Consider the following 12,817-nt stretch of genomic DNA (forward strand, 5'->3'; position numbering starts at 1 on the left):
GGCTCGAAGGGGCAGGCACTCTGCACTCCATCCTCTAATCCCCACAGCACACCTATGGGGTAAGCAGGGCAACTGTCTTTGACCTTCCCTCTGCAGCGGAGGAAGTGTGAGCTGGCTTCGCTTATACTTGTCTGATTCTACCAGCCTGTGGGTGTCTCCCCGGGCTCAGCCCAAGCTTGGGTATGGGTTACAAAAAGGGGAAAACACGCCATGCTGCTCTCAGGGGACCTGGCGAGCAGGGCAGCTCTGGGCAGGGGCCGGCAGAGGAGTCTGTGGGAGGGAACCTTTGAAAGATCACAGGTGTGCTTGGGGATCATTGCCGAGGACACTCAGACTTTGAAAAAGAAAATAGCCGTGGAGCCACGGAAAACCCCTCGGAGTTGGTCTGGGGAGCTAGGGGGAAGGAAAGGGATGGAGAAACGAGGACGGGAAAGGGCCAGCTCCCTCCTGCCTTCTGCCCTAAGAATACTTCTTGCGACCTTAGAGAGGGGATGCGGGGTCAGAGCATGCTCAGCACCTCGCTGGGCTCAGCTCGTGGAAGGTCGCTGTTTTCCTGTTGCTCGGTGTGGCCAGCCGGCCTGCAGCCCGGGGATTCGGACCCACGCTCGGGGCTAACAGTTGGGGTCGTCTTTGGCCCCTTCTTTCCCTTCCATCAGTAACTACATCGCAGGCCGTTTGACCCCTCTCCTCGCCCGGGCCCGAGTCTCCGAAAGCTCCCCGACGCGAGGCGATGGGGCGGGTGGGGCAGGCCAGTCACCCGCGGGCGGAGAGGCCGCGGGCCCCGGGCGGGATAGGACTGGGGCGGGGCCACGCTCCCGGCAGCGGCAGGGCCTGGCCTCTCGGCGGGGGGCGGGGCCAAGTTCTCCGGAGGGGCGGGGCCTGGCCTTTCGGCAGGGGGGCGGGCCCGGGATCTCCGCGGGGGGCGGGGCGCGCCGGGAAAAGTTCCGGGAAGGTGGGTCTCCCGCCCAGGCCCGGCGCGGAAGTCGCCGGCGGCCCGTGCCCTCCCGGCCAGGCCCGGAGCCATGTCGTCTGGGAACGCGGGGTCCGCCGGGCGGGAGGGCGCCCCGCGCGCTGCTGCCGCGCTCTGCGGCCTGTACCACGAGGCGGGGCAGCGGCTGAGGCGCCTGCAGGACCAGCTGGCCGCCCGGGACGTCCTCATAGCGCGCCTCCGCGCCCGTCTGGCCGCGCTCGAGGGGGACACGGCGCCGTCGCTCGTGGACGCGCTGCTGGAGCAGGTGGCGCGCTTCCGGGAGCAGCTGCGGCAGCGGGACGGCGGCGCCGCGGAGGCCGCGCTGCGCCAGGTGCGGGGCGGAGAGGGCGCAGGCGGCGGAGGGGCCGCCAGGGGGCCGCGCGAGCCACGCTTCCTCGGCGCGCGGGCCGCGTGCCCGCCGTGTCCCCGGAGCGTGTGCGCCCGTCGGGCGTGAGGGCTGTGCGGTCTGGTTGGGTCTGAGCGGTTTGCGTCTGGGGGGCTCTGGGCGGGTGCGCGCCGCGTTAGGCGTGAGGGCTGTGCGTCGTGTCGGGTTCTGAGGGTGTGTGTCTGGGTTGTGTTCCGAGGCGTCTGCTCCCGCGTTGGCTCTGAGGGCTGTGTCTGCCTGTTTGAGTTCCGAGGGGGTTGTGCGCTTGTGTCGGGTCTGAGGGGTGCGTGCCTGTTGGGTTTTGAGGGGTCTGACCGTGTTGCGTTTGAAGGGGTGTGTATCGCTGACTCGGGTGCTGAGAGGTGTGTGTGACCCTGTCGGTTCTGAGGGGTGTTCGCCCGTTCCGGTTATAAGGGAGGTGTGTCGAGTTGAACCTGAGGGGTGTGTGTGCGGTGTTACCACGTTGGGTCTGAGGGGTGTGTGTCCATGTTGGTTATGAAGGGTGGGTCCGCTCCAACGTTGGGTCTGAGGGCTGGGTGCGGCCATGTTGGGTTCTTAGTGTCGCGTGTGTCTGTGTTATTTCTGGGGTGTGCATTTGTGTGCTGGCTTCTGAGGGGTATGTGTGCCTATGCAGGGTCTGCGGGTTGTGTGTCCATGAGGGTTCTGAGGAGTGCGTGTGCCCGTGTTGGGTTCTAGGGTATGCTTGCACCTCTCTTGGGTTCTAAGGGGTCTGTGCACTTGTGTTAGTGAAGGGTTGTGTGTCATGTTGGTTCTGAGGGTTGTGTGTTTGGGTTACGTGGAGGGGTCTGCTCCCTCGTTGGCTTCTGAGGGTTGTGTCTGTCCGTGTTGGTTCTGAGGGACATGTGTTTGTGTTGGTTCTGAAGGATGTGCGTTTGTGTTGAGTTCTGAGTGTTGTGTGGGCCCGTGTTGGGTTCTGAGGGATGTGTGTGCCTGTGTGGGTGTGAGGCTTGTTTTGTCATCGTTGGTTCTTAGGGGCGTACCTGTCTGTTTTGGTTCTGAAGGCTGTGTATTTCTGTGTTGGTTCTGACGAGTGTGTGTTTCTGAGTTGGGTTCTGGAGGGGGTGTATGCCCGTTTCTGTTTCAGGGGGTTGTGCACCTAGATCTAAGGGTTGTTGTGTCCGCGTTGGTTCTTGGGTGTGTGTCATATCGGTTTCTGAGTGATCTGCTCCCATGTTAGGTCTGAGGGCTGTGTCTTCCCATGTTCAGTTCGGAGAGGTGTTTGTGCTTGTATGGATTCGAAAGGGTGTGTGTCTGTATTGGGTCTGAGTGGTGTGTGTCTGTGTTGATTCCGGATGTGTTTATCCCTGTTGGGTCTGAGTTGTGTGTGTGCCCCTGTGTAGAGTCCGGGGCTGCGTCTCCTCCCATGGTGGGTTCTGAAGGGTGTGTTTCCCCAGTTGTGTTGAGGGGTGTGTGTATGTGTTGATTCTGGGGGTTATGTGCTCATTTTGGTTCTGAGGGCTGTGTGCCTGTGTTGCATTTGAGGGTTATGTGTGTCCATGTTAATTCTAAGGGGTATGTGTCTGTGTTGGTTTTGAGGTATGTTTGTGTGTGTTGGAGTCTGAGGGGTGTGTGTGTTTGACTAGGGTCTGTGGGTTGTGTGTCTGTGTTGGTTCTGATGGGTGTGTGTTCATGGTGGGTCTGAGGGATATGTGTGCTTGTTGGCACTGAGGATTGTGTTTCCTAGTTGGGTTCTGAGTGGTGTGTGCCCACTTTTGGTATAAAGGGTATTTGTTCGTATTGGTTCTGAGGCGTGCGTGCGCCTGTGTTGGATCTGAGAGGTGCGTGTCTCTGTGTTGGGTTGATGAGTGTGTGCCTGTGTCGTGTCTGAGTGTGTGTTGCATATATTGGATCTCAAGTTTGTGCGTGTCTCTGTGTCGTGTCTGAGTGTGTGTTGCACGTATTGGATCGCAAGTTTTTGCGTCCGTGTTCGGTTGAGGAAAGTGTGCCGTGTTGGTTCTGAGGAGTGGAGTCCTTGTTGGTTCTCAGGGGTGTGTGCGTTCATGTTGTGTCTGTGGGTTACGTGTCTGATGGTTCTCAGTGGTGTGTCTGTGTTGGGTGCTGAGGGGGTGTGTGTGTGTTCATTCTGAAGGGCGTCTGCATGTGTTGGGTTCTGAGTAGTGTGTTCCCATATGAGTCTGAGGAGCGTGTGCCCGGGCTGGTTTCTGAGGGGTATGTGCCTCCATGTCGGGTTCTGAGTGGGGTGTGTGTGTGTGTGTGTGTGTGTGTGTGTGTGTGTGTGTGCGTGCGTGCGTGCATGCCTGTTTTGAGTTCTGAGGGGTATGTGTGCCTGTTTGAACTCTGAGAGGTGTGTATTTGTGTTGGGTTCTGAAGGTTGTCTGTCTCTGATGGTTTTGAGGGTTGTGTGTGTGCTGGTGTTAAAACTGATGGTTGTGTACCCGTTGAGTTCAGAGGGGTCTGCTCCCATGTTGGGTAGGAGGGGAATGTGTGCTCCTGTGTCGGGTCTGAGGGGTGTGTGTCTGTGTTGGGTTGTGGCGTGTGTACCTGTGTGGTATATGAGGTGTGTGAGCGCTTGAATTGGGTGCTGAGGGGTGTGTGCTCCTGTGTCGGGTCTTCAGTTTGTGCCCACTTTGGGCCCTGAAGGATGTGTGTGCATGATCAGCTCTGAAGGGTCTGTTGCTGTGCTGGGTTTTGAAGAGTGCGAGTGCCTGCATTGGGCTCTTGGGGGTGCGTGTGTGTCCATGCTGGGTCTGAAAGGTGTGTGTACCTTTCTGAGGGGTGTGCGCCTGTGTTGGGTCTTAGGGATGAGTGTGCACGTTACTTGTATTTGGAGCGTGTGTGCACCTGGAAGGTTCTGTGTATGCGTGTGTTCATGTTGAGTTCTGCATTGTGTGTGCAGACACTGGGCCTGGGTGTGTGTGTGTAGGACATGCGTATAGGCTCCTGGTGTGTGTGTCTGAGTTGGGTTCTTGGGTGTGTTTGTGTTGTGTTGGGTTCAGGGCCATATGAACCATAGTTATGTTCTGGATCTCTCTTAGCCCTAGCTGTGAATGTATCTTTCAGTAGTAACACTTCTGCTCTGCTGGGAGTGATGGCAGAGTGGGAGCCTGCCAGAGTGTCTGATAACAGACTTAAATCCTTAACTTTTCCTCCTTCATATCCTTGTCAGCGATATTATGTCTATCTGTGTGAAATATTAAACACCCAGATCAGGAGCGAGAGTAATAGTATTTTTCTACAGCAGTTCGGAAGTGCCCCACACATTTTGGTGAACTCTGGTCTATTATCCCATTCGGTGCATAGCTATTATCTGGGTTTTCCCAGGGAAGAAATTAGGCCTGCAAAAGACAATTTTCACTTCCAGGCTTGACCCTGCAGCCGGATTTTAGAGTGAGAAAGAGACATACCTTTTTTTTCTTTTAATAAAAGTAATTTTGAATATCTGAAAAATATCTGAAAAAAATTCAAGTAAAAGTAATTTTGAATATCTGAAAAAATAGAGGAAAGAATAAAGAATAAAATAACCACCACAATCCCACCACAGAGGGATGACCACAGGGGATAATCTCTTGGCATGCCTCTTCCCTGTCTTTCCTTTAATTATAGGGTAGGTATATACTTGGCATGTTTGAGTTCATGCTGTCTATACAGTTTTACTTAATATCACGTCAATATTTTCTTACCTGCATCATTTTAAACGCCTTTAGAAGCCAGATGTCTTCCTCACTCCAGCTCTCTCCCTTTTCCTGGGGAAGGTGGATTATTACTCATCAGGGCAGAAGGAAGTCACCTGGTCTGCACCACTGATCTTAGTGTCATGGACACCAGGAGCCATAGATGAGTGTAGACTGGGGACCAGAGCACATCCTACCCAGAACGGGACTCTGCTTGCAGTCTGCTGGCCACTGGTGCTCAGTTGACATGTGTCCCAGCATCCTGTGGCCCCAGAGCCTCTAACCAAAACCCAGATAGAGTCAGGTCTGTAATCCTAGTACTACTGGTCCTTTCAGTGTATGTTTTTTTTTTTGTCTGCGTTGGGTCTTTGTTGCTGCGCACGGGCTTTCTCTAGTTGTGGCGAGCGGGGGCTACTCTTTGTTGTGGTGTGCAGGCTTCTCATTGCAGTGGCCTCTCTTGTTGCGGAGCACGGGGTCTAGGAGTGTGGGCCTCAGTAGTTGCAGCATGTGGGTTTGGTAGTTGCGGCATGCGGGCCCTAGAGCGTGCAGGCTTCAGTAGTTGTGGCTCATGGGCTCCAGAGCACTGGCTCAGTAGTTGTGGTGCATGGGCTTAGTTGCTCTGCGGCATTTGGGATCTTCCCGGACTAGGGCTCGAACCCGTGTCCCCTGCATTGGCAGGCAGATTCCTAACCACTGCACCACCAGGGAAGTCCCTCAATGTAGGTTTTGTTTTAGGATTTTAAATTATTTCAGGAGCAATTTAATGATCTGGTATCTTATGCAATTATATATTTGTTGCTTACCCCTACATCTTTCTGGGGTTGGTCAGAGAACCTGGGGAAGATTGGAGAGGTTTATCACCTCCCAGAGGCCCTGGATTCACTGAAGTAGCTGTGCAGAGTGAAAACAATGAGAGGAATTGGTCAACAGGTTGGTCTCATCAGTGGCCATGTCAGCCAGCTGGTTAGGAGCAGGGACCCTGGATTGGTGAGGACTGAGGGCTCCCAAGGAGGATGCTGAGGCTGACAGGTGTGGATGGACTTCCAGGTGACCAGTGAATCTGTGGCCAAGCTGTAGCCAGTGTGTGATGAGACCAGATCAGTCTTGAGAATTCTGGTCTTTTTTGCCACCACAGTGGGACTCAAGACCTTGACTTATTTGTAACATGAGGCCTGGATGGATGACTCCGCAAAGCTCTTCCAGTTGAGACTTTCTGGAATGATGGCACTGATTCGTTGTGCAGGCTGTAACTGCTCAGCCCCAGCTCATCACTGCCTTGGGGACTAGCCTCATGGACCCCGCCTGGTCCTGATATAGCCGCTTGTGGCTTTTCTTTCCCTATTCTGCCATGCTCTCTGTAAGTGGAACAGCATACACTCTTTACAGTAGGTTTTGCTAGGTTTTGTGTGTGTGTGTGTATTGTGTGTTTATTGTGTGTGTGTTTGTTTTTACCCTCTATCGCTATACCTCTTTTGATCTTGTACAACTGAAACTCTATACCATTAAACATAATTCCCCACCGCCCTACTTTGTCCCCTACTGACCCCTCCCCTCCCCCCCCCACCGGCAACCACCATTTTACTTTCTGTCTCTGTGATTTTGACTACTGTAGATACCTCCTATAAGTAGAATAATGCAGTATTTTTCTTTTTGTGACTGCTTTATTTCACTTAGCATGATGTCCTCAAGGTTCATCCGTATTGTAACATGTGTCAGAATTTCCTTCCTTTTTAAGGCTGAATAATACTCCGTTATAGGTATATACCACATTTTGCTTATCTACTCATCTGTTGATGGACACTTGGGTTGCTTCCATGTTTTAGCTCTTATGAATATCACTGCTGCTATGAACATAGGTGTGCAAATATCTCTTCAAGATCCTGCTTTCAATTCTTTTGGGTATATACCCAGAAGTGGAATTGCTGGATTATATAATAATTCTATTTTTAATTTTTGGAGGGACTTCCATTCTGTTTTTCCACAATGGCTGTACCACTTTACATTCCCACCAACAGTGCACAAGGGTTCAAATTTCTCCACATCTTCACCAATATTGTTATTTTCTGTGTTTTTGATAATAGGCATCCAAATGGGTGTATGGTAATTTAGTACAAAATGATTGTAGTTTTGATTTGCAATTCCCTATAATGATTAGTGATGTTGAGCATCAATTCATGTGCTTATTGGCCATTTGTATATCTTCTTTGAAGTAATGTCAAGTCCTTTGCCCATTTTTGAATTGGGTTATTTTGTTGTTGAATTTTATGAGTACTCTACATTCTGGATACGAATTCTTATCAGATATATGATTTGGAAATATTTTATCTCATTCTATAGGTTGCCTTTTTTACTTTTACTTGTCTTTTGATTTGCAAAATTTTAAAATTTTCATTTTAATTTTCATTAAAAAATTTCCAATTTGTCTATTTTTTCTTTTGTTACCTGTGCCTTGGGTGCCATATCCAAGAAATCACTGCCAAGTCCTGCGTTATGAAGCTTTTGCCCTATGTTTCTTCTAGGAGTTTTATAGTTTTAGGTCTTACATTTAAGTCTTTGATCCATTTTGAGGTAATTTTCATGTATGGTTTAGATAAGGGTCCAACTACATTCTTTTGCATGTGGATATCCAGTTTTCCCAGCACCATTTTTAAAAAAGACTGTCCTTTCCCCATTGAATCGTCTTAGTACCCTTGTCAAAACCATTTGACTGTCTATGCAAGGGTTTATTTCTGGGCTCTCTGTCTCTTTGGTCTGTATGTTTGTCTTTATGTCAGTGCCATAGTGTTTTGATTACTGTGGCTTTGTAGAAGTTTTGAAATTAGGAAATGTGAGTCCTTCAGCTTTGTTCTTTTCTTTGTTTTTTTTCTTCTAAGATTGTTTTGGATATTTGGGGTCCCTTGAGATTCCATATGAATTTTAGGATGAGTTCTTCTATTTCTGCAAAAAAAAAAAAATTGGAATTTTGTTTTGTTTTTGTTTTGGGGGGTTTTTTTTTTTGGCTGCACTGCACAGCTTGTGGGATCTTAGTTCCCAACCAGGGATTGAACCTGGGCCATGGCAGTGAAAACGCCAAGTCCTAACCACTGGACCACCAGAGAATTCCCTGGGATTTTGATAGGGATTGCATTGACTTTGTAGATCACTTTGAATAATATTGACATCTTAACAATATTGTTTTCCAATCTGTGAACATGGAATATGTTTCTATTTATTTATGTCTTCTTTAATTTCTTTTAGTAGTATTTCATAGTTTCCATTGTATGAGTCTTTCACTTCCTTGATTAAATTAATTCCTAAGTATTTTATTCTTTTTGATGCTGTTGTAAGTAGAATTGTTTTTGTAATTTCTTTTGCAGATTCTTCATTGTTAGTGTATAGAAATACAACTGTTTTTCATGTGTTGATTTGTATCCTGCTCAATTGCTGAATTCATTTATTCTCTCCAACAGGTTTGTGTGTGTGTGTGTGTGTGTGTGTGTGTGTGTGTGTGTAATCTTAAGAGTTTTCTACATGTAAGAGCATATCATCTGTAAACAGATAACATTTTACTTCCTTTCTTATTTGGATGTGTTTTCTTTTTCTTGCCTAATTGCTTTGGCTAGAACTTCCAGGACTATGTTGAATAGAAGTGATGAAAGCCAATATCCTTTCTTCGTTCTTTTGTTTTCCCAGCCGCACCATGCAGGATCTTAGTTCCCTGACCAGGGATTGAACCCATGCCCCCTCCAGTGGAAGTTCCCCTTGTCTTGTTCTTGATCTTAGAGGAAAAGCTTTCAGTCTTCTACCATGCGGTATGATACTTGCTGTGGGTTTTTCTTATGGCTTTTGTTATGTGGAGGTAGTTTACTTCTGTTCCTAGTTTGTTGTGTGTTTTTATTATGAAAAAGTGTTGAATTTTGTCAAATGCCTTTTTGCATCAATTGATATGATCATGTGTTTTTCCCCCTTCATTCTGTTAATGTAGTGTATTACACCGAACAATCCCTCCCTTCCTCCCTTCCTTCCTTTTTTTTTTTTTTTTGATGAAATATGTTTGTGAACTTAACCACAGCAGAGTAGTATATTACCTAAATCTATGTGGAACAAATCTGGTGAAAAATTTTCTGATTAGAAAAGTTTAATAATATCATTTTCATTTCATTCCAAGGGATTGATGCTGAGTCATAGAAAACAAACATCAAACACGTAATTGTGCTTCATGTCCCTCAAAAGGCCTCATTCTCATATCATTATTGTTTACTAGATATTTATCAACAATTATCTAATTGTCTTCAGATATTATAAGTGAGACTCTAGTGATAAAGTTAGAAATGTCAAGAACATGATCAATTTGCAACATATAGAAAGTAGAACCAAAGTACAGATGGAAATAATTAAAGGCCTATCATACATAACAAAACTGATGCTCAAGAATTGCCTAGTCACTTTGTTAAAACTGGTCTCTGAACCTTCTACACGGCTGCCCAGAAGATAAATATGCTGCACCTCTTATTCTTTTAAAAAGCCAAGGATAACCTTAGTCACGTATTTAGTATTACCTTTTCGCTATCTTTAAGAAGAAACCATGATGAAGCTTGCTAAAATTTTCTTGTGAGAAGTTCACAGGGATTTGTAGAACTACTTTGGGCAACAAAACTGGCTCTTTATTAGGCACCAATGAAAAGCAAATATTACATTGAATGTTGAAAAACTGTGCACTTAAATCTAGTTCTGCCACTTTCTTAGCCATGTTAATTTGGGCAAGTCATTTAGTGTTCTAGTTTTGTCATCAGTAAAACTGAAGTAATAATACCTAGCTCATAGGACTATTTATTCATTCATTCGGCCAATAGTTATTTGTTGAATGCCTATTGTATGCCAGATGTTTTAATAGGCCCTGGAAATGCAGAAAGGATTGAGAAAGGCAGGTTCCTATCTTTATGAAGCTTATATTTTAGTTGAGAAAATAGACATTGGAGAAATAATCAATTGCCTTTGTGGAAAATACGACATAGAACGGATATATGGGATATTGTGAGTTTTCTCTTGTAAGGAACACATGATTTAACATGTATATATGTATATATATATATAATAATCTCATGCACATAATTGGGACTCAGAAGATGTGAATGTCATCTACCATAGCCACTCAGGTGTTTATTTACTGAGCTTGCATTTATTGGGCATGTTCTGTATGTAAGGGGAGTATGTATAAGCAGGCATCATGGGTTATGTTTTTCCATTTCTCCCAAGAAGTATAGTATATTCATTTCACAATGATGTGTACATTATCAGGGTTGCACCAGTAGCAGTGTTAATCTATAGCAGTGTTAATTCAGTGTAATTAGAGTGAAGAGTGCGTAGAGAATAACACAGGAAGTGGCTATAAAATTAGATTGGGGGCAAATTATCATGGCCTTTACTACCTTATAAAGTTGTTAATTGCACATTCTATTTACCACTAGGCTAGGGGAATGCAAAGATGATCAATATCCAATTCTTGCCCTCAAATTGTGGAATCATACATGGACATAAATGATCACTCCTTGAAGCAAGTTGTAAAAGTGATGGAGGGATGTGTGGTGGGGAAATACTGAACATAGTATAAGTATGGAACTAAGCCAACTTAAGTCTCCAAATCAGAACACCGGTATCATAGTGTCAACTGCTTTTTTTTTCCTTTAGATATAATTGACATATAACATTATATTAGCTTTAAGTGTACAGCACAATGATTCAATATTTGTATATATTGTGAAATGACTACCGCAATAAGTCTAGTTAACATCCATTGATCATGTTTTGTATGCTTAACCACCCTTGCAGTCTGCGAAAAAAATCCCACTTGTTCATGGTGTATAATCTTTTTAGTATGCCATTGAATTTTGCCTGCTAGTATTTCATTGAGAATTTTTGCATCAACATTCATAAGGGATATTGGTCTGTAGTTTTGTTGTAGTGTCTTTGTCTGGCATTGGTATCATGGTAATGCTGGCCTCATAGAATGAGTTAGGAAGTGTTCCTTCCTCTTCAGTTTTTTTGGAACAGCTTAGGAAGAATTGGTATTAATTCTTCTTTAAATGTTTGATAGAATTCACCGATGAAGCCATCAGTTCCAGGACTTGTTGTTGGGAGATTTTTAATTACTGATTCAATTGCCTTACTAGTTCGAGGTCTTTTCAGTTTTTCTATTTCTCTGTGATTTGGTCTTGGCAGGTGTTATGTTTCTAAGAATTTGTTTCATCCAGGTTATCCAATTTGCTGGTGTACAGTTGTTCATAGTACTCATTTTATAATCATTTTTATTTTTGTAGAATTGCCAGTAATGTCTCTACTTGCATTTCTTTTTCTTTCTTTTTTTTTTTTTTTTTTGCCATGCCACGTGGCTTGTGGGATTTTAGTTCCCTGACTAGGGACTGAACCTGGGCCCTGGGCAGTGAAAGCGTGGAGTCCTAACCGCTGGACCAGGGAATTCCCTCTACATGCATTTCTGATTTTAGTAATTCGAATCTTCTTTCTTTTCGTAGTCTGTCTAGCTAAAGGTTTCTCCATTTTGCTGATCTTTTTGAAGAACGAACTTTTGGTTTCATTGATTTCTGTAATAGTTTTTCTGTTCTCTATTTCATTTGTCTCTGCCCAAATCTTTAGTCTTCCTCCCTTTTGCTAGCTTTGAGTTTAGTTTTTTTCTTCTTTTTCTAGTTCTTTAAGTTGTAAAGTTAGATTGTTGATTGGAGATTTTTCTTGTTTTTAAATGTAAGTTTTATATCTTTATTTTTATTTTATTTTTTTAAAACATCTTTATTGAAGTATAATTGCTTTACAATGGTGTGTTAGTTTCTGCTTTATAACAAAGTGAATCAGTTATACATATACATATGTTCCCATATCTCTTCCCTCTTGCATCTCCCTCCCTCCCACCCTCCCTATCCCACCCCTCTAGGTGGTCACAAAGCACCGAGCTGATCTCCCTGTGCTATGTGGCTGCTTCCCACTAGCTATCTATTTTACATTTGGTAGTGTGTATATGTCCATGACACTCTCTCACCCTGTCACATCTCACCCCTCCCCCTCCCCATATCCTCAAGTCCATTCTCTAGTAGGTCTGTGTCTTTATTCCTGTCTTGCCACTAGGTTCTTCATGACCTTTTTTTTTCTCCTTAGATTCCATATATATGTGTTAGCATACTGTATTTGTTTTTCTCTTTCTGACTTACTTCACTCTGTATGACAGACTCTAACTCCATCCACCTCATTACAAATACCTCCATTTCATTTCTTTATGTGACTGAGTAATATTCCATTGTATATATGTGCCACATCTTCTTTATCCATTCATCCGATGATGGACACTTAGGTTGCTTCCATGTCCTGGCTATTGTAAATAGAGCTGCAATGAACATTTTGGTACATGACTCTTTTTGAATTACGGTTTTCTCAGGGTATATGCCCAGTAGTGGGATTGCTGGGTCGTATGGTAGTTCTATTTTTAGTTTTTTAAGGAACCTCCATACTGTTCTCCATAGTGGCTGTATCAATTTACATTCGGACCAACAGTGCAAGAGGGTTCCCTTTTCTCCACACCCTCTCCAGCATTTATTGTTTCTAGATTTTTTGATGATGGCCATTCTGACCGGTGTGAGATGATACCTCATTGTAGTTTTGATTTGCATTTCTCTAATGATTAATGATGTTGAGCATTCTTTCATGTGTCTGTTGGCAATCTGTATATCTTCTTTGGAGAAATGTCTATTTAGGTCTTCTGCCCATTTTTGGATTGGGTTGTTTGTTTTTTTGTTATTGAGCTGCATGAGCCGCTTGTAAATCTTG

At 45.3% G+C, this 12,817-nt stretch overlaps 1 protein-coding gene across 2 annotated transcripts in view; it reads left to right on the forward strand.

Moving 5' to 3' along the window:
• The first annotated feature begins 910 nt into the window (after window positions 1-910).
• Window positions 911-12,817, forward strand: part of TNIP2 (TNFAIP3 interacting protein 2) — a 36,062-nt gene continuing 24,155 nt past the window's right edge. The window contains exons 1-2 of one of the 2 annotated variants that reach the window (XM_057547209.1): window positions 1,202-1,301; window positions 8,681-8,799. In XM_057547209.1, the coding sequence (XP_057403192.1) occupies window positions 8,725-8,799 (75 nt within the window). In that variant the 5' untranslated portion in view covers window positions 1,202-1,301; window positions 8,681-8,724. Of the gene's footprint in view, window positions 1,302-8,680; window positions 8,800-12,817 lie in introns of both variants that reach the window. The other variant, XM_057547208.1, reaches the window with a different exon arrangement.

The sequence above is a fragment of the Balaenoptera acutorostrata genome, chromosome 5, assembly GCF_949987535.1.
Source record: "Balaenoptera acutorostrata chromosome 5, mBalAcu1.1, whole genome shotgun sequence".
Lineage (NCBI taxonomy): Eukaryota > Metazoa > Chordata > Mammalia > Artiodactyla > Balaenopteridae > Balaenoptera > Balaenoptera acutorostrata.